Source organism: Gracilinanus agilis, chromosome 1 (assembly GCF_016433145.1).
Source record: "Gracilinanus agilis isolate LMUSP501 chromosome 1, AgileGrace, whole genome shotgun sequence".
Taxonomy (NCBI): domain Eukaryota; kingdom Metazoa; phylum Chordata; class Mammalia; order Didelphimorphia; family Didelphidae; genus Gracilinanus; species Gracilinanus agilis.
In genome coordinates, this window is record NC_058130.1 from 731,417,849 (window position 1) to 731,440,141 (window position 22,293).

The following is a 22,293-nucleotide window of genomic DNA, read 5'->3' on the forward strand; positions in this document are numbered from 1 at the left end:
TCTCTGATTAGGCTCTCATTTCTCAAATATATAAAGAACTAAATCAAATTCATAAGAATACAAGCCATTCCTCAATTGACAAGTGGTCAAAGGATATGAATAATCAGTTTTCAGATGAAAAAATCAATACTCCTATGTATTCCTAATACATATATAACAATAATCATATGAAATGAAATCATATAAAAAATGTTGTAAATCCCTCTTGATGGAGTTGTGAACTGATCAACCATTCTGGAGGACAATTTGGAACTATGCCCAAAGGGGTATAAGACTGTGCATACCCTCTGATCCTGTGATACCACTGCTGGGTCTATATTCCAAAGAGATCATAAAAAGTGGGGAAAGACGTACTGGTACAAAAGAAAATTTATAACAGCTTTTTTTGTCGTGGCAAAGAATTGGAAATTGAGAATGTCCATCCATTGGGGAATGGCTGAACAAATTGTGGTATATGTTGGTAATGGAATATTATTGTGCTGTAGGAAATGATAAGCAAGGTGACTTCAGAAAGAGCTGGAAAGATCTACATGAACTGATGCAGAGTGAAATAAGCAGAACCAGGAGAACCTTGTACACAGTAACAGTACATATTATTCAGTGATCAACTGTGAAAGTCTTAGCTACTGTCAGCAATGCAAAGATCTAGGACAATTCTGAAGGACTTGTAAGAAAGAATGGTATCTAACTCCAGAGGAAGAACTGTTGGAGTTAGATGCAGATCAAAACATACTGTCTTTCATATTAGTTTATTTATGGTTTTATTTGGGGATTTTGGTTTTATATATGTATTTTCTTACAACATTAAAAGTACATGTATAGCCCAGATCAAATTGCCTCTCATCTCCGAGGGGGGTGGGGAAAAGGGAGGGAGACAATTTGGATCTTATAATTTCAGAAATCATATGTTGAAAATTGTTATTACATGCCATTGGGAAAATAAAATATCTTTGAATTAAAAACAAATAAAATGGGGATCAGGGAATATTCCATATTCCATAGAGAATTTGGCATTTGGGTTAGGCCTTAAAAGATTGGTAGGATTTCAAAAGCAAGAAATTTTTGGGGGCATCCCCCAGGAATGGGTGGGAAACAGTAGAAACAAAAACACAGAGGCAAGAGAATGTGGGACACTATCAAGAAAAAGTAAATAGTCCTTCCATTTTGGCTTCATTTCCCAGGCTTGTAATGAAATTTATGCAGTAACACGTGTGGCCTCTTTGTTCCAGAGCCCAGATTTATTCATATGGATTTCATACAAGAGAGCAAGGAAAATGCTGATGGAGATGATGATAAAATTTATGTATTCTTCACTGAAACAGCTATTGAATTTGAATTCTATGAGAAACCTCTAGTTTCAAGAATTGCTCGTGTCTGCAAAGTGAGTAATTTGGAGTGAAGCCATTTTGTTTATTTGTGCAGAAAACAAACTCTTGTGTATGAAGCAAGTAAAGAAAATCCTATGCACAGAGCATATGCTCAGTTGATGCATGATGATTCACTAACTGACCCCTAGACTAGTTCATGTTGTAAACAAAGAATATGGAGAAGCATACTCCCAGCCATTACTCTCTCATGATAGCATAGCTAAGACAGGATAACTAAACTCTTGCCATAGTGTCCCTCAAAACCTTCTTTCATGACCTTCTGGAGTAAAGTAGAGGAGAAAGGATGGGAGGAGAAGGGAGAGGAAAATAAGACAGAAGGGAAAGGAGAAGAGAGAAGATTAAGCTAGAAATTCTTATCCGTTTTTCTCCTTTCCATCTCTCTCCAGCATTATTCCAATAAACTCCACCCTTATTCTATGTCATTAACATAACATCCTGTTTTTGTGATACCAATTAACACTGTTGTATCGTTATATAAGCACAAAAAAAACCTAAACATTTCTCATCATTCCAGAAATTGAATTATTCACAGACTGAGGCTTCTGTAATGGAGAATGGGTGGAGATTCATCATCTATTCCTTGATGTTTTTGAGCAAATCAACTGTGTCTGTAACATATCAGCAAGAGAATGGATCCATAGTTCCTCATTTTTTCCATGGAGCTCAATGTTCATTAAATTCCTATAGTTTTCATTCTCATTCTTCAGCATCTATAGCCACAGGAAGGCCTTGTTAGCTGCACTCTAGTTCTAGTTTCACCACCAAATCTCTCTGTGACCTAAAGTAGATCACATTAACTTCTTTGGGTCTCATTTTCTCCTTATGTGAAATGAAAAGGTTGAAGTAGATTAATTTCTAAGATGCTATCCTGTTCTAAAGCCCTATAATCCTAACCTAGCACTGTGTCTTTCCCCTGCCATCTTCCATACTAACTCTTTTTTTGGTCTTTTGGGTCATTCTTTATCTTAGTTCCAAAATATTGATTATCATTGGGTCAGGCAAATTTCTTCCTTCCATCTAGGAAATTTAAAATTGTACTAATAGCTGAACCATTTTTAACTTGGAAGATAATACTTCTGAATTTGTGTTTGTGTGTGGTTTTGTTTACATTCCAAACATTTTATCATCTTCCATTGTTACTCAACAGTAGTCTGTGTTATCTCTGAGTTGGGCCATTTTTCTTCCTATAGGGTGACCTCGGGGGAAAGCGACTGTTACAGAAGAGATGGACGTCATTTTTAAAAGCCACCCTCATCTGTTCTCTTCCAGAGTCAGATTTCTACTTTAACATTGTTCAGGATGTCTTTTTACTTAAGACAGGGAACTGGAGAGAAACTATCTTTTATGGGATTTTTATGCAGCAGTGGTAAGATGTAGAACTTATTTTTGTGCCACTGAAAAGCTAAAATAGTTCAAGTTAGGTTATCTATGAGATAGGATTATCCTGTTTCCACAAGAATTGTTTTAATTAAACTATAATTAGGAAAGCATCTTAAGAGATTAATTGTTGTTTTGCCAGAGAATCCATAGAATACCAGAGTTTGAGGAAGAATGTGAAAGCAAGGAGAAACCTCAGAAAACAGAACATCAGGGCTTGAAGGAACCTTTTACATATATCACAGAATCACAGAATCTGAGTTGAAACAGACTTTAAGGGGTATCTAGTCTAACCCATAACTTCTTTTTTTATTTTATTTTTAAATTTTAATTTTCACATTCTCTCCCTCTACTTCAAAAGGCAAGAAATACAATGTCCATTATACATATCTAGTCATGCAAAACATATTTCCACATTAGCCATGTTCTGAAAAAAAAAAAAAAACAAGAAAAACTTAAAAACGAAAAAAATGCTTCAATCTCTACTCTGAACCTATCAGTTCTCTATCTTGAGGTAGATAGCATTGTACATCACGAGTCCTTTGGAGTTGTGATGGATCATTGTATTGATCAGAGTAGTTAAATTTTTCACAATTGATTTTCCTTAATAACATTGATGTTTCTATGCAGATTATTCTTCTGGTTCCGCTCATATCACTTCACATTAGTTCATATAAGGCTTTCCAGGTTTCTCTGAAACCCTCCTCTTCATCATTTCTTATACCACAACAGTTTTTCATCATATCTGTGTTCAGCCATTCCCCAGTTGATGGGCATACCCTCAATTTCTGTTTCTTTGTCACCCAAAAAAGAGCTGCTATAAATATTTTTGTACATATGGATCCTTTTCCTTCTGATCTCTTTTGGGTATAGCCCTTTTAGCAATATTGCTGGGTCAAAGGATATGCTCAGTTTTATAGTGCTATAGGCATCCAACCCATAACTCAATGGAAATTCCTTCCACAGCACTGCTAACAAGTAGTCATGTAGACTCCAATTCATCTCTAACAAGGAGGAACCCGCCACCTCCTAAGGCAGCCCACTCTGCTTTTGGATAGCTCTTTTTGTCCTTAACCTTTATACCTAATGTTTTCACACATTGCCCCAACTTCTGTACTCAAAGTCTAATTCCTTTTCCATAGGGCAGAGGGCTTGAAGATAATTACTGTGTTCTCTTCCCTTTTTCCCCTCTTTCCCTTAAAAAAACTTCTCCCCCTCACACACACCCCCCGCCTCTGTCTAACCATCCCCATTTCCCTGAATTAATCTTTATAAAGCATGTTTTTTTAGTCCCTTCCCAACTTCCCAATATGGCGAAGATCTGCTTCCTCTGGACGTGCCCTAGATTAATGATAGAGTATGTCAGCATTATAAAGCATTAAAAATTAAATTTGGTTCAACTCCCTCATTTTACATGTGTAGAAACTGAGGACCAGAGAAGGAGAAATGACTAGATCAAGATCATACTGGTAGCTAAGGTTCAAGTCCTGGGACCCCATGCTATTCTTCAGTGCTATATTATTGTACTCCTTAAAACCCATCTGTCTTCCTGTGGAAGGGTAGGATTCCCAAGTGCATAATGGGGTGGCTGTGATTCACTTTTTCTCACTACAGAAGAATAAAAGAAATGAGGCAGTTGAAGGAGATACCATTACAGGCAACTGACCTATACAATTTTACAGACATAATCACTGGGAATATGGGGCTTTGGGGACTTAAAATAATATCACAATCCATCTAAAAGACATTTCATGCCTTTTCCTTTGAAAAAGATTATTTTTAGTAGAAGCTAAAATGTCGCCAAAGAAAACAGGTAGCAATGTGCTCCTTGGAAGGTTATTTCAGCTTTAACACACTTCCTTCCTGAAATGATACAAAAATTATAATTCAATCTATTTTCCTTTTTTCCCCTCTGCATTTTCCTAGGGGGAAGTTGGATACCACTGCGGTTTGTGCTTACAGTATGAAAACAGTTCAAGATGTTTTCTCCAAGGGAAAATACAAAGGACTTGTAACCCTGGAAAATTCTTATGTTAAGTGGGTGATGTACAGAGGAGAAGTTCCTGTCCCTCGACCTGGTGCCGTAAATATTCTTTTATATTCTTTAGGGAAGAAAACAGCATAGGAATAACCAGTAAGATCATAGATTCACAAAACAGAATGGAAGGTATTTGAGCTAGAAGAGAACTGAGGCTTTAGAACACAGAACATGGAATATCAGCCTAGAAGTTGCTTAGAGCATAAAAATATCAGAATTGAAAGCAACCTTGGAGATCATTTAGCCAGGTTCCTTAGTAAACAAAATGAGGCTTAAATAACAGAATCAGGTGAAGTGATTTGTTCAAGATCATATAGCAAGTTAGCAATATAGGATAGAATCCAAATCTTATGCCACCCACTATAATTCGTGTGCTTTGGTCTATTTCACTTTAATCACATTTTAATGCGGTTGTTTTATATCTTGCTTCTTTACTGAAGCTAAGTATTTTCTAAGGGAACTATTATGTCAGCAAATAGGGGTGATGTCTCCTCTTTGCCTATTTTTACCCCTTTACTCTCTTCCTTTTGTCTTATTGTTGTTGCTAGTGTTTCTAGAACTGTGTCAGATAGCAGCAAAGAAAGAAGGCATCCTTGCTTTATTCTTGTATTTACTGGAAACACTTCTAGGCTTTCTTCATAACATATAATGCTAGCTTTTGGTTTTAGATAACTTCTTACAGTTTTTTTTTAATTTCCTGTTATGCCTGTGCTTGAAGGCTCGGAATTTAGATAAAGCTTTTATTAAGTGCTTACTGTGATCTAATCTACATCCAGGTACTGTGCCAAGTGCTGGGTGGGACATGGTAGAAAAATACAAAGATTAAGGAGTAGAGCCACATTAGAAATGTACATGGTTGGCTTGGGCATTTTCTCAAATGAAGATTTGGCTTCAGAGGAAGGGACCACAGGAATGACGGAGTCTGCAGTATGAGAAGGCAGCTGGGACAGAAGTTTCTTTTTTTGGTTTTTGGTTTTTGTTTTAAGGCCAGGGAGTCAAATTGAGAAGAACTTATTAATGGTACCAGGTTAGAAGTAAGCCTGGCATAAATGAGTGTTGTCAATGACTTTTTTTTGCATCAGTTAAGAATATCATATGATTTTAGACTCTTTTGTTTTTAATATGGTCAGGTTCATTGTTTTCCTAAAGTTGAACTATCCTTGTATCCCTGATTTATCCACTTTGGTTACCATGAATAATTTTTTAAAAATAAATTGCTGTAGGGGGCAGCTGGGTAGCTCAGTGGATTGAGACTCAGGCCTAGAGACGGGAGGTCCTAGGTTCAAATCTGGCCTCAGTCACTTCCCAGCTGTGTGACCCTGGGCAAGTCACTTGACCCCCATTGCCTACCCTTACCACTCTTCTGCCTTGGAGCCAATACACAGTATTGACTCCAAGACGGAAGGTAAGGGTTTTAAAAAAATAAACAAATAAATAAATAAATAAATAAATTGCTGTAATCTTTTAGCTAGATTTTATTTAAAATTTTTGAATCTGTATTCAATAATAATATTGGTCTATAGTTCTCTTTTTCCTTTATATAGGCATTAAGATCACATTTGTTTCATATATTTTAGTCACCTTTGTAGATTAAAAGAATATGTTTTTATAGCCAGTATGCTTTGGAAATAGGGCTGAATCTAGTTTCTTCCACTGACTTACTCAGAATGAAAGGGACCATTTAAATTAAGTATTCAATATAGAACAGAAACCAATTTGAACAAGATCTGCCTGGGACCCCATTCAGAAGATTTATATTTACTGAAGTATATTCAAAAGTTTCCTGTAAAAATGGTTTTGTATCTTAATTCAGTGCTTTCACAGAATAAAGAACATTGTTATAGTTGACTTGGGAAGCATGCTCCTGAGAAATAAATAGCCCAACTGTTTTGAACCAATAATTTTGAGATGGCTTCTCTCCCTAAATCCCTATTGGCTTAGGTCTTACCCCACTCCAAATGTGGTCATGCTTTAGTGAAGAGGCATGTATAAACTTGGTTTCTTACTCTTCTTACCTCTTTCTTCATTGTTTTGCCTCCCACTGACTCCATTGCCCACTGCTTCCAAGATTTCTTGAACTACAGATATACACTGCCTGGTTCCCAGACTCTTATAGTATGATAGATGGACCCATCTCCTGGCAATCATTGGGAGTACCAAAAGGATGGATGGAAGCATTCATAAATCTTTAGTATGTCTTCAGAAGGACTTCATAACCAGGGAATTATTTCAGCCTTTCCCATAAGCAGACTTACAATAGTGCCTCGTAAAATTGCTCTCCTTCTATGGGGTGTCTAGATATCCTTCCCAGATTTGTCTTAATGGGTATTCATGTTCACAGAATTCAGAATTGGAAAGGCCCTCAGAGGTGGGTTGGACTGGATGATTCCAAGGTCCTTTCAAACTGATGTTTTTAGATTCTTTGATGTTATTTCATTCAAAGAGAGTGGCATAAGGTTTCTCTCTGAGTATACGAAGGGAGAGGTATATGTTAAACTCTTCTTAAAATCCCTGGCTCCTGAATTAAAGACCATTAGAATGGGAAGGTATCCTTGAAATTATAGACCAAATCATTCATCTTGGAGTTTAGTAAAGAGAAACTTTGAGAGACTAAGTAATTTGCTTATGTGACAAATATGTAAGAAATTTGGACTGTAACCTGGGCTCCTGTGTCCCAGGCTACCAGACATATGTGTTTGGGTTTTTGTAATTCTTTCTTAAAGAGTACAAGAAAAACCTACACAATCTAACAACAGGCTTTATATATACAGGCCCAACAAATAGCATTCTATCTACATTTATTTCAGTTCTCTTCTTATGAGGCAATAAATATTTGTAGACTATAGGTTTCACTGAGTATTCCACATAACAAATGCTATTTTTTTCCTAGAAGTTACGCCTTTCCAAATTTAGTACCTTGAAAACATCTTGTTTTGAGTAGTTGGAAAATAAGAAATTTGTTGTAATTACACATCTCTTATTTTGTTTCTAGTGCATTGACAATTTTGCTCGGAGCATTGGATATAACACTTCTCTCGATTTGCCTGATAAAACCCTACAGTTTGTGAGAGATCACCCATTATTGGACACTGCCCTTCATCCAATTGGGGGTATACCTGTGTTACTGAAAAGAGGCTCAATTTATACTAGAATTGTTGTAGACAGAATATTTGGTCTAGATAAAAAAACCTATGATGTCTTATTCCTAGTCACAGGTAAGTGATTCTTTGGAAAAGACTTAGCATAGGATAGGAATTCTTTCTTTTTTAAACCCTAATATCTTTTATATATATTCTTTTATGTTAATTTTATTTGTTACAGGGCTAGGCAATGGGGGTTAAGTGACTTGCCCAGGATCACACAGCTAGGAAGTGTCTGAGGCCAGATTTGAACCCAGGGCCTCCTGTCTCTAGGCCTGGCTTTTAATCCACTGAGCCATCCAGCTGCCCCCAGGATAGGAATTCTTAATCTAAAGAAAGTGTTCCCAGCCATGGAAAAATGGTTTTGATGCTATTTTTCTTGATACAAAAAGAATTTTCAGCTCCTGGGGTTGATTCATGATTAGTATAGCTATGAAAGTAAAAAAAGGAGAAGACAGCTACTAGAGATGTTACATTCAGCAAGGCTCAAAACAGTGGGGAATGGTTGAATAAGCTCTTATGAGTGTAATGAATTATCATTGTGCTTTAATAAATGATGAATGTGAGAAATTCAAGAAAAACAGAGGGAGACTTATGGTAACTAAGAAAGAGTAAAATAAAAAAAATAAGTAGAACCGGGATGATACGCACAATGACTGAAGTGATTTTGCTTCCATTCCTTCCTTTTTTCTAAAGTTTTACTTTAATATTAAATGTTCATTTCAATAACAATAAGAACTTGAATACACTTAGTCCATATTTCATATTTTAATGCATTTGGTGTCATGTAGACCGTGGCTATTTGCACAAAGCTCTCAACTGTGATGGGGATATGTTCATTGTGGAGGAGTTACAACTGTTCCAGACACCAGAATCTGTACAATCCCTCAAACTGTCTGCAGAAAAAGTAAGTCTGGTTCCTACTTTAAAATGATGACTATACTGTGTACCATCACAGAACCTGTTGGCCACTTATTATTTGGTGCTTTTTATTCTAGTCATTGCTATTTTTTACCAGTAATTATTCTAGTAAATTTATTCTAGTAAGAGCCTAAGTAGATGTTGTATAATTTCTTTTCTTCTATGAGGACAAATTGATAAATGCTGTACTATTCTCTTGGCTTCTCCTAGGTTATATTTCTTGGATTTTTAAGTAACAAGATCAACTTTGTTAATTCTGAGAATACCTTTTATTTATTTAATAAGTGTTTTTAATGCTTAGTACATCATCTAGATTATTCCAAAGGGCAGTTACTTCCTCTAAGCTCTAAGGAATAACCCATTTAGCCACATTCTAAAACTGTAGCTCTCAGGCCTCCCCAATATACTTCCCACTAGATGCCATTAGCTCTTAGCAAAAACATTTTTGAAGGTAACATAGTTTTTTTTTAAATTACAGAATATTTCTCTACAGAAACTTGGGGCGCACTGCAAAAAAACACAGCATGCATGGAAAAAGTGGGCACAAACAGTATAGTAGAAGTGAGGCACACGTGTGGGAAATGTGTTGTCAACTCACAACTTCAGAATTGCAGAGTCTAGAGGTCCTTTCTCTCTTAGAAGTCTTTCTTGTGTCTATCTGAACCCATTAATACAACTTCCTCCTAATCTCCTCAAATAGAACCCTTGTCTTGTACCAGATATGGATAATCAAGCAAAACAAATCAACACATTGACTATGTGGTGACTGTCTGATTCTGTATTTGGCTCTTCACTAAATCAAGGTTTGACTTCCTTTTAGTAATCTCTTCATTTAATGGTCATAGTCACTGTGCACATCATCATTCTGGTTCTACTTGTTAATTTTTCTCTGCTTCAGTTAACATGTCTCCCCATGTTTCTCTGAGTTTCTCACATTCATTCCATCGTTTATTACAGCACAATGATAATCCATTACACTCATGCCATCGTTTATTCAACCATTCCCCAGCTGATGGGAATCTTTATTTAAAGCTTTGTTGAACGTAGCATCTCTAGTATCTGTCTTCTTTTTGCTCACACAACCACCACTCTGTCAAACTCAGGCTCTCATCATTTCTTGCCTGAACTAATGTAATGGCCTCCCCATTGATCTTTTTTATTCTAGGCTCCTCCCTTTCCAATTCATTCTGCATGTCACTACCAATCATCCTTCTAAGGCATAGGCCTAACCATGTCACTAACTCATGCAAAGTGAAGTGAGTAGGACCAGAAGAACAAATAGCAATGCTATAAAGATAGCCAACTTTAAGTCTTAGTATTGGAGCACTTTTAGATAGACAGCTGATGACTCAATGCACACTGAAACATATTTCCTTTTCTTTCTTTCCTTCTTCTCTTCTCCCTCCCTTTTTCCTTCCCTCCCTCATGCTAATCTTTCCAGGTTTTCCTCAGTATCCTTTTCTTTCTGAAGCCTTCCCTGCATCCCATAGTTGTTAATGCTCTCTCCTTTCACAAAATATCTTCTGTTTATTCATTGGTGTACATATTGTGGATATGCCCAAAGATAATATAAGCTCCAAGAGTACAAGGAATGTTTTTATTTTGGCTTAGGATCCACAGATTTTGGTACAATGACTTTTACATTGTAGGTATTTACTGTTTATTGAATTGAGATTCCTTTATTGTTGTTACTCAGGCATTTCCTAGATTGTATTCTATGGTCTCCTAGTGTTCCACACTGTCTGAGATGGAATTCTGTAGGGAAAACCTGCTAACGATGTTTCCCCTCTAAAATATTATGAAATGATATATACATCCAAAGTATGACTCATGCTCAGGATTGTTTCAATATAAAAACAGATTTGTTTCTTCTCTTTTGCTCCAAAATTTGCTTAAATTTCTCTTATTCCTGGAAGGGTCCATAGCCCCACAACTCCCAGACCAACATTTCTGGGTTCCAGCTATAGAATTCAAGCTTCCAAGCATTCCATGATCTAGTGAATGCAGGAAATAAAGCAAGCAGAGATTCCTAACCTTTGTGGTTTTGAAAGCTTACACCTGTGCAGCACAACACTACCATAGACTATTGAATCATAAGATGGAAGCAGGAGGAAAGAGGAGGAACCAAGAAGAAAGAAAACCAAGGCAGACTAATTGGCCATCCAGAGATCTTTTTGGAATGCCTGATATTGTGCAGGGTTGGGGGCGGGGGTGAAGTCTAGAATTAAATCAGATCCCACGACTTCGATTTGATGAACATTTCACAAGTGCCTTGGTTTTGCAAGATGCTATACTAGGTGCTGGAGAGACAAAGACAAAAAACAAAATGTCTCTGTCCTCAAGGAACTTATAGTCTCCTGGAAGGTTACCACATGTGGTATAGCAGATGGTGTCAAACTTGGAGTTTGAATGTCTGAATTTGAGACACGTCCCAGACACTTGGGAGTATTGGAAGCCTGGAGAAATCACTCAACTTCTCTAGTCCTTAGTTTCCTTATCTGTAGAATGGAAGGTTGGACTCAGTGACCTCTGAGGTTCTTTTTTTCTCTAAATGTATGGTCACTTGCTGATCTACAAGATGTAGCTAGAGGAGAACAAAATATAGGCAAGGCGAGGGAACACTACCAACTTGGGGAATGAAAGTCCTCTAGTAGGTCTAGTATGATGAATGGTGGGGAGAAGGCAGGACCAACAGTCACCATTGAGTTAGGGGAAAAGGAAGAGAGAGATGAGGAAAGGCAAAATCCCTGGCAATGCTTGGAGAAGCTAAAGAGTGTTGGGCCAGTGGAAGACAGCATCTGGAATCATTTCCCTGGCCCAAGTGAGAAAGTATCCCCTGTCTTCAACACTGTAAAACATAAGCATCCTTTTCTGTTTTTGTTATGAAACATAAACCATAATAACTATGTACATCCTGCTGATGCATCCTCATGGAGGCATTGTACTTCTGTTGTTTTTCAGGTCACAGGGACTGATTTGTCCTGATTCATCCGTATGCTGTCTCTTCACTCTCCTTTGTAACCATTAGTATGACTAGATGGTTGGTCCTCAGTGTAAGGTTGGGGTCTGAGCAGACTGTGGCTAGACTCAGAAGCTCAGATTCTGTTATTTGGTGATCATCGAGATAAATCTCTTGACCTAGGCCTTCTTTTTTATTTTGGTCTGTCTCCCCAGAGCATTGCACAAATCAGGCAGGTACTTCCTAGAGCTACATTGAACTGATTTGGATGATTGTTATTAACACAATGCTCTAACCAGCTAAGTTCCTTGAATGCAAAGACTGTGCAGAAATAGTTTATTTAATTACTTTTTAAGCCCCTCCCGCAGCAAAAAAAAAAGAAAGAAAAACACAATCCTTCACCACAAATGAGCACCGTTAAATGAAACCCATCAACCATGCCCAGAAATATGTGTCTCATTCTGCACTTTGATCCCATTATCTGTCTCTGGCAAGAGTGGGGGAACAGGCTTCAGCATCATAACACATTCATCAAAATTTTCAGTTATTTTTCTTTATAGATTTATTCTCTTTTTCCTCACTTTGTTCTGTATCAGTTCATATAAATCTCTTCCCTGGTTTCTCTGAAACTGTTTTTTTCATCATTTCTTATGGCACCATAATTTTCCATTACTTTCATATACCACTGGTATATTTTTAATGTGAATAGTAACCTATCTGTGCAAATTTTCCTCAAAGGCCTCTGATTAACACCCTCCATCCCCCTACCAAGAAAAGACCTGACTTATTTATTTTGTATTTTCAGGGTTTGTTGTATTTAGCATCATCTAGTCGTGTGATTCAAGTCCCTGTTGCTGTGTGTAGCCGATACCAGCACTGCCTCGATTGCCTCTTAGCTCGAGATCCTTACTGTGCTTGGGCCCAGAACCGGAGCCAGTGTGTCTCTGTGGTGGACCACGCTAATAACTCTGAGTAAGTCAGGGCATGCTTGTCTGGAGCCCATAGCCAAGATTCAATAGCAACAGATGCCAGGCCTGGTACTAGTTGCCAAGGATACAAAGACAAAATGAATCAACCCTTACCCTCGGGAAGCTTACATTTGATCATAAATGGTTTTTACTGCTCAACTCCAAAGAGAATTGGAAAGGGGATCAAAGAAAATAAGAATTCTAGTGAGAGACTAAGGAGAATCTTTTACTTAATAATAACAGCTTATATCCCCATAGCACTGTGTAGTTTACAGAGTGTTTCTGTACAACAGACTTGTGAATGGAGGGACTCCAAGTGTTATCAACTCCATATATCACAGTCAAGGAAACAGAGGCTGAGTGACTTGCCTGGGATCATATGCTAGTGAGAGGCAGATCAAGGCCTGAGATTTTTTAATCTTCTGATTCCCAATGCCATTTCCTCCATTGCTAAAAATTGTATACGGTAGCCATGGGCAGCCACTTGAGCTCTCTGATGAGAATGCAACATTTCTGCATGTGATAATGCTCTGTTTCAAGTATGGCTTATTTGTTGAATTCTCAAAGATAAAAGTGAGTGTCTTTATTTTTAGAGCTTGTAACCTATTAGCATAGGAAACATATCAGTGTTTTGATATATAATTCTAACCACTTGATTGTATCTTCCTAGATATCCAGTAGGTGCTAAATTTTGTAAACTAGTGTGATACATTGCATGGTTCCTATTGTTTCCTTGCATGTTCATCAATGAATTTATTATAAATTATTATTGTTTTGTTTTTAGTCGTTATTATTTTCACTTCATGCTTATCTTTTTTATGAGTTTCAGATAGATTCAATCCAGGGGCAAGTTGCTATCTTACTATCCTGTTGTTATTATTACCAGAGAGAGTGGTATCATTAAAGGCAAGGGAATGGAGAAGATCCAGGAGGAAGAGGAGATAATCAGCTTTTTCAATAAGTGCAAAACCCCAAGGAAGATGAATATTGATACTAATATTTTGTCAGTATTCAATGGATTCAGCAGTTATGAGAATGTTGCTAATCTTGGAGAGAGCAGTTTCAGTCAAGAGGTTGGGACCAGATTTCAAAGGGCTAAGAAGTAAATGGACAATGAAGAAGTAGAGTCAGTGAGTATAGGAGTTTGACAGCAAAATGGAGAAGAGATATGACAGTCCCTTGAGAAGATCACAGGATCAAGTAAAGGGCTTTTTTTTATGATGAGGGAGAGCTGTGCATGTTTTTAAGCAGCAGAAAAGGAGTCAGTAGATAGTGAAAGACTGAGAGGAGAAAAAGGTAGGGTCAAGGATAATGAATGGTGCAGCCACCTGAAGGAGACAAGCAAATATGGAATTAAGGACACATATAGTGAGCTGGTCATGGCAAAAAGTCACACATCATCAGAGATTTCCTTTTGAAAAGAATAGAAGAAAGCAAAAAAGTAGAAAAAATGTAATGAAACAGATGACTTCTAATGATTCCTGATGAAAAAGGCCAAGGCTGTGGAGAAACAGAAGTTAAACATAAAATAGTAAACACAAATTAAAACCTGCAAGGGACTAAACAAGGACAAACTGCTTTCCTTTCACATATGAGAAGATGACCCATGTGTCCCCTTTGAACTTTATCATCATCGGGGATCTGATTAGACAAGGAAGTGGTTCTATGATGTCTTGATGGCCTTAAGAAAAGAATAGAGGGGGAAAGAGGAATCTGCTGGGCCAAGAAAAGGAAGGTGGGAAAGGAAGGCCAAGGAAAATCATCTTCCATGGTATACAAATAGAAGTCTACAAACAAAGGGGAAGCGGGGTGACTTACTCTTGAATCTCCCTCTCATCTAAACAGAACAGAGGAGGGAAGAACACACATACATGTATAGCTGACCATAAAAACACATTTCAATCAAAAGGGAAAGAAGGGAAAAGGAGAGAGAGGACAGATTAAGAAAGGGATTAGATTTAAGTAAAACAAATCCATGAGAATGGCTGAAAATAGAGCTCTTTTAAGGTGATAAAGAATGGGAATCTGAGGAGTTACATATAAACTGGGGAATGACTAAACAAGTTATGCTCTAAAAATAGGATGGAATTCTATGGTGCTGTAAGAAACAATGAAGGGGAAGATTTCAGTCACCTCAGAAGATTTACATTGAACTGATACAAAGTAAAGTGAACAGAGCCAGAACATTTTACATACTGACAACAGTAAAAGGACAAAAAAAAAAACAACTTTGAAAGAATTAGGAACCTAGGAAGATTTATATGAACTGTTGCAAAGTAAAGTGAGCAAAATTAGAAGAACATTGTACACAATAAAAGCAATATTGTACAATGATCAACTATGAAGTCAGCAATGAGCCAAAACTTCCAAAGGACTCATGATGAAAAATACCATCCATCTTCAGAAAAAGAACTGGTAGAGTCTGAATGCAGATCAAAGCATATTTTTTAAACTTTTTTTTCTTGGGATTTTTTTGTCTGTTTTATTTTGAAACATGACCAGCCATGATTCCAAAGGACTAATGATGCAACATGCTACCTACCTGATAGAGGTGAAGGATTTAGAGCACAGAATGAGACATTTTTTGACATGACCAACATGGAAAGACATTCTGGTTGACCATACATGTTTGTAACAGCTTTATCTTTCTTTTGTTCTCAATTAGGTGTGAACAGTTAGGGGAGAAAGAATAGAAAAACATATCTTTGCTGATTAAAAAAACAACATAATTTTAAAATTAAGAAAATGAGCGATGCAAATTTTTTTAAAAGGATGACTTTAAAGAAGAAATGAAAGAAGACATTCCTTATCCTACCCCTTTGCATAGGTTGGGGGGCGGGTTGCCCAAGAGTTATACATTACATATATTTTCACTTTGTCAAAATATTAATCTGCAAAAATATTATTTGTTAAATGAGATAGCTTTTTGAGAGAGAGAGGAAGAAATATTAGGGGAAACTATAGTTTGATTAATTTTTTAAATCAATAAAAACTTGATTAAATTTTTTAAAAAGATTGCTATGCTATAGTAAGGGATCCACTTAAATCATATGAATGTGTAGTGGACCCAATAACACAGCTGTGTGATTAGTAGTAACATCCAGCAGCAAAGTAGTAGGAGTGTGGGATGAAGTGGTGGATTAAGGGTTAAGGACAAAGCACAAACAGCAGCAGAGTAAGGGAGCCTAAGAGTCAAGGGGAGAGGACAATATTTAGTTGAATTGGTTAACTCTGAGATCAGCATTACAAAGGAAATCAGGGGATCATCCTCCCATGTGTGAGGATGATGAACATGATGTAAGAGGAGGACTGGAAGTAGTAGTGAAGATGAAGAACAGATTTTTGAAAAAGTAGGCAGAGAGAATGATGGGAGGCTAGGAGATGATGATCAGAGAAGGAAATTTCAGAGTTCAGAATCAGAAAGGTTAGGGTTCATGGTGAGAACTAGGTGACAACCATCTCTAATTGAAGTGGAGTAAAAATGTAGTTCATAGGAATTGAAGAGGTAGATAAACTGGAATGCTTGAAGCATCAGTGTGTGTATTAAAACCAAGTATGAGGGCAGAGGTTTGGGTGGAAACGAAATCTGGAAATTAGATACTAGTTTCCCCAATAAAGGAAGAATGAACTAGAAACTAGTCACTTATAGCAATAAGGATTTGAAACAGATGATAAAGATGGATATAGTGAACCTCAAAGAAGAAGAGAAGATTGGGAAGGAGTGATGGGAAGCAAGGAGTACTCCCACACCTCCTCTTGGCCCAGGCTTGTAGTGATAAAGGAGAAGGAGCAATCCACTCCAGACCAAAGACACATCCCCAAGATCCTCTGCTAAAGACTTCCCCCCAAATCATTGCTGATCCGCTGAGGACCACTCTGTGGGTCCAGCTATCCCAGACCTTCTGTCTTAAAATTGATACTAAGTATTGGTTCCAAGGCAAAAGAGTGGTAAGAGCTATGCAGCTGGATGTTCTAAATCCCTCTGGATTAGAAAATGCAAATTAAAACAACTCTGAAGTACTACCTCACACCTATCAGATTGGCCAAGTAAAGGAAAATGACAAATGTTGGACAAGATGTGGCAAAATTGGGAAACTAATGCATTGCTGGTGGAGTTGTGAACCGATCCAACCATTCTGGAAGGCAGTTTGGAATTATGCCCAAAGGGCTATAAAACAATGCATACCCTTTGATCCACTAATACCACTAGTAGTTCTATATCCCAAAGATATTTCTTAAAATGGGAAAGGACCTACTTGTACAAAAATATCTATAGCTGCTTTTTTTGTGGTGATAAAGAATTGGAAACTAAAGGGATGTCCATCATTTAGAGAATGGCTGAACAAATATGTATATGATGGTGATGGAATATTATTATGCTATAAGAAATTATGAACATGATGATTTCAGAAAGGACTAGAAAGACCTTCATGGACTGATGCAGAGTGAAATAAGCAGAACCAGAAGCATATTGTACATAGTAAAAGCAATATTGTGGAATGATCAACTGTGAAAGATTTAACTACTTTCAGCAATACAATGATCCAGGACAATTCTGAAGGACTTATGACAAAGAATGTTATCCACCTCCAGAGAAAGAACTGTTAGAGTAGGAATGCAGGTAAAGGCATACGATTTTTCACTTGTCTTTTTGGGTGTATGATTTGGGGGTTTGTTTTTTTAAGATTATTCACTTACAAAAATGAACAATATGGACATTTTTAAAAAAGAGCTATGCAGTTGGGGTTAAGTGACTTGCCCAGAGTCACACAGCTAGGAAATGTCTGAGTTCAGATTTGAACCCAGGGTGTCCTGGCATTCTAACCACTGAGCTACCTAGATGCCCCCTTTTTTATCTTTCATCCCTATCATGAATTCTTAATTTAGCCAACCATACTATTGGAGCCCACATTTCTATGCTATACTGAAATCCAGATAAAAATTCCCCTAATGCCATTTTGGCAAACCTATGGCACTTATGCCAAAGAGCTGCTCCCTTCCCTCTCTCCACATAAGCCTGACGACATTTCTCACATCACCTACCTCTCTGTCCAGCAGCCCATTGGGAGCACTTCCTACCTCCCCTGTCTGGGGTAAGGTGGAAGCTCACATATGGTATGAGGGTTGCAGTTTGGGCAGTCTCTAAAAAGTTCATCATTACTGCCCTAATGTTATCAGTTTAGTAACACTATCTAAAAAGGAAATGAAATCAGTATGTCATGACCTCCTCTTCATGAAGTCATGCTAGGTGTTTGTGATCACTGCTTTCTTTTTTCAAAACTTAAGGATTCTTTTTAAATTGTGAGTTAACCTTGAACCCCCATTGTCTCCTATGTCTAGGACCAGGATTTTTTCCATTACACTACACTGTCTTTCCTGTTTATAAAATGAAAGGGCATTGTGCCAAGCCCTAAGATGGATAGAAAAATGAATTAAGTAATTATTTTGTTCTGCTCTTTTTTTTTTAGGGTTTTAATTCAGAATATTAGAAATGGAGATGTGTCAGAGTGTCCCAAAGTGGGTAGGTAAAAACTAACTTGTACATGATGTCAAATGGTATACTCCAAGCATGCTGCTCTCCGTCTATAGTTCCTCTGTTTTTAAGCTGTTCAAATAACTATTCCCCTGGGTAAAATGAATTTTAAAAGTAGGTTTGAAGAGTATGAGGCCAAGCATAGACTAGTTTAAACTAGAGCCTTGGGAGATATTGCTGTGTCTCCATACTCTAAGCCTTTGTACTCTGGGGCTACAAAGAGCCAATTGTAAGGCAAATGCCAAAATGTGATCCCTTGAGCTAACATCATTCCTTACCAAGGATGTCCTATGAGGGGTTTTCACTGACCCTTCCCCATGGTTGCTGGTCATTGCTATCGAATCCATTGAGCATGTGTAGTTCCCTGCCCACTGTGGGACATTTTAAAAAGAAAACTAAGTCAGGGGCAGCTGGGTAGCTCAGTGGAGTGAGAGTCAGGCCTAGAGACAGGAGGTCCTAGGTTCAAACCCGGCCTCAGCCACTTCCCAGCTGTGTGACCCTGGGCAAGTCACTTGACCCCCATTGCCCACCCTTACCAATCTTCCACCTATGAGACAATACACCGAAGTACAAGAGTTAAAAAAAAAAAAAAGAAAGAAAGAAAACTAAGTCCACATTTAAACCTCCATCCCAATAGGTCACCTTCATATTTGAGCTATATTTCAAAGGAAAGTCTAATCAAGAGTTCTGAAAAAGAGACTGCTCACAGATACTTTAACAAGCGAGCATCTGGGCCATAGCCACCGTGGGGCATCACTGAGAATCAGGCCAAGTTCTCTTTCCTCACCCCTTAGGCTCTTCTATCCCAAGTTCATTTCTTCCTTTGGCCTTCCAACAGAAACCCAGTTTTCCTAAATTTGTGTTAAATGGCTTTCAGAATATCCATTTTATACTCTCACAATGGACAGGTATACCTTTCTAATGTACTTCTGTGTTTCTAAACCTCAAGGAATGCTATTATAAGATCTAGATTTCTGCCCCTCAGTTACTGATTTCATGCATTTGGCATGCAAATTTTGAAAAGTATAGACATTAGGGCATGGATGTTATTTTTCCTTTGTCCAAAGGATCTTCTTCAGTTCCCTGGACATCTCACAGCTATCAAAACTCCACTTGTTGCAGAAATGCTTTTCAAGGGGAGCCTGGGCTCATTAGGGGGAACTGCTGAGCCTAAGGAGATAGTCCTAGTCTGGATCTTCCAGCAAAAGCAGTAATTGCAATCAATTCAATCTTGATAAGATTCAAGTAGTAAATCCTTCATCCCTAGAGGTATACATTTGTAAAATGTTCACTTGTAAAGTGGTCATATATGGTTGGTTGAGGGAATTTATTCATCTGCCAGGTATTTGAACTAGGTGAATTCTATTTGGAGGTTTTTTTTTAATTATGTAGGCCCTAGGGCAGTGTTGGTGAAGGCATGGCAAGTGTGCAGAGCCCTCACTCAGGGAGCTGCTGTGTTCCCCTCTTCCTCACCCCTCTGTCCAGCAGCCCAAAACAAGCACTTTCTTTTTCAACTCTGTCCCTTAATGTTGAGGCTCACAGACAGCTTGAATTTGCTTTTGGGGCACTCGAACTCAGAAAAGATTCCTCTATGAGGCCCTAGGATTTGATTTGGTTTGGTTTCTTTTAATATTGAACCCTGGGAAATTCTTAGGAGTCTTGGTTTCAGTATTTCCTGGGATCTTTGGAGGAAAGGGATAAACAGTTACATAGTACCTCCTATATGCCAGGCATTGAGCTAAACACTTTGCAAATATCTCACTTGACACTCAAAACAACCCTTTGAGGTAGGTGCTATTATTATCCTCATTTTCCAGATGAGGGAACTGAGGTAAACAGAGATGAAGTTGACTTGCCCAGGGTCATACAGTATTTGAAGCTGGATTTGAACTTAGGTCTTCCTGACTCCAGGCCAGCTCTTTGTGCACTATGGCCTTTCCTAGCAGCCTTGAGGTCACTGCATCCAGAGCTGTAAGTAAGGTACGGCCATTCAGGATTTGTCCCAGGCAGTGACATTCAAAGGAATATACTTCCTCCTCTCCATTGCTATTTATAGGCCACTATCCCTTTGCCTCATGGTACTTCAGTGATATGTGCCACATACTACAGTCTTGCTTTCTAGCCTAGCCCCACTTCTAAGGTCTTATTATCATGGCATCCTTTCAACAGGAGCCAATGGTAGGTCTCTTTTGGAGAATGGACTGCCCTCATTCCTGGCTCTATTGCATTCTCAATTGGATTGTCCTCTGTGCTACCACCTTTCTTCCCCAAAAGTGTCCTCTGTCCCACTGCTGCTGCCACCACCCTACCCACTAGTAGCATGTGAAAGAGTTTCTAGTGAATAGCTTTAACTATACTAAATTTCAATCTACCCCCAAACCCAAGGGGACTTGTCCCATATTAACAGACTGTATTTCATCATTTGCATCTCTGATTAAAACTCTTCCTTTCCTGCTACTCTTCCCTTCATAATTGTTTTCAGACAGGCCCATCCAAAATGTTATTGTCAGAGCTGGGGACAGCAGCCAACTGAGATGCTCCCCCCTGTCCAATTTGGCCTCTACACTGTGGCTATTCAATGGCAGACATCTTCAAGCAGAAGAAACAAAATACCTCCTCTACCATCAAGGACTGTTGGTGTTTAATATAACGAAGGCTGATGCAGGACGCTATGATTGTCAGTCTGTGGAGAAAGTCAATGGGAGAGAATTATTTGTCACTGTGGAAAGCTATATCCTCAGCCTTTTATCAGAGAGTTTGGGGAAATTAGTGCAAGGCAGCTCAGAGTGGCCCCAAGCAGAGACAGTTTCTCCACGCTTTAAATCTGATTCCAGCAAATATAGGGACCTTGCCCATGGGGGAGCCCGGAATGAGAAGATCCTCTCCAAAATATTCATCGTGTTGTTTGCCTTTCTTTTTTTCTCCTTACTCTTCTGGAATTTTACCAAAGGCCTTGCATGTCTGCAGTCTTGGTTCCAAGGAAAAACCAGAAATACAATAAAAATAGATAACTTGGGAGAGTCTCCCTTGGAAACTCAGGAATCAAGTCCTCAAAAGCAGGTGAACAGCTTCTCCTCTCTGATGCCACTTGTCATCTCTTCTCCAGACAATACCCCCAAGAATTCTAGTGCCAGCACAGTAGGGCTGTGAAACACTCCTCATGCCACCCAGGTGCTCTAAAGGCCACTGTAGTGAATACATTTTCCAAAGTGTAGAAACTGAACAGGGCCAGGCACATCACACCACAAAAGGCAGAGCCAAGGAAAGGAGACCAGATGTTTCTTCTACATTGCCCTAGCAAACCTGGATTCCTTTTCTGACACATACCCTGAGCTTTACTTTAAAACATCTTTAGATTTGCCTTTCCCCCCAAAAAAATGGAGAGAGAGAGAGACAGATATAACATAAAGAAAATAAAAATGTTTTGGAAAGCTGGTTCTCAATCCCTGTTTTCTATATGTCAATGTGGTTCAGTGGAAATACTGGACTTTAAATCAGGAGGCTTAAGTTCTAATCCTGGCTCAAATATTTCATGTGACATGAGAATCCCAGAGACTTAGTTTCCCCACATGAAAAATACAGAGGATAACATTTCAAGATCTTACTGAAAGGGTTGATACGAGGTAAACATTCTATAAATCTTCAGGCAACAGAGGAATGAGCTATTATGAGGGTGATGTTCTGTGCCCCAATCATCTTGAAAATCAAGGATATTAAAAGAACAAGTGTCAGGGCTTTAGAGGAAAGAGATGTTTTCACTGCCCCCCCCTCCACAGAGGGCCTGTGACTTGTGTCTTGTTTCAACTCAGCCTTGAAAAGGGTTAAAGAATGCTCTGTTCTGTTTCCTGTACACACAGTTCACATTCTCCCATTTTTGAGCTGCTGGGGAAGCAGATGTTTCCTAGTCTGTTCAGTGCCTGGGATTTTGGAAAAGAAAAAAAAAAGGTGGGGCTGCCTGCCAGGTCCCCA

The 22,293-nt window shown here is 38.3% G+C and overlaps 1 protein-coding gene across 1 annotated transcript in view; it reads left to right on the forward strand.

The window, feature by feature from the left end:
• Positions 1-21,474, forward strand: part of LOC123256789 (semaphorin-4D-like) — a 68,197-nt gene extending 46,723 nt beyond the window's left edge. The window contains exons 5-12 of the mRNA XM_044685353.1: positions 1,230-1,381; positions 2,579-2,754; positions 4,692-4,848; positions 7,796-8,018; positions 8,735-8,850; positions 12,629-12,795; positions 18,260-18,312; positions 20,807-21,474. Of these exons, the coding sequence (XP_044541288.1) occupies positions 1,230-1,381; positions 2,579-2,754; positions 4,692-4,848; positions 7,796-8,018; positions 8,735-8,850; positions 12,629-12,795; positions 18,260-18,312; positions 20,807-21,474 (1,712 nt within the window). The remainder of the gene's footprint in view (positions 1-1,229; positions 1,382-2,578; positions 2,755-4,691; positions 4,849-7,795; positions 8,019-8,734; positions 8,851-12,628; positions 12,796-18,259; positions 18,313-20,806) is intronic.
• The last annotated feature ends 819 nt before the right edge of the window (positions 21,475-22,293 follow it).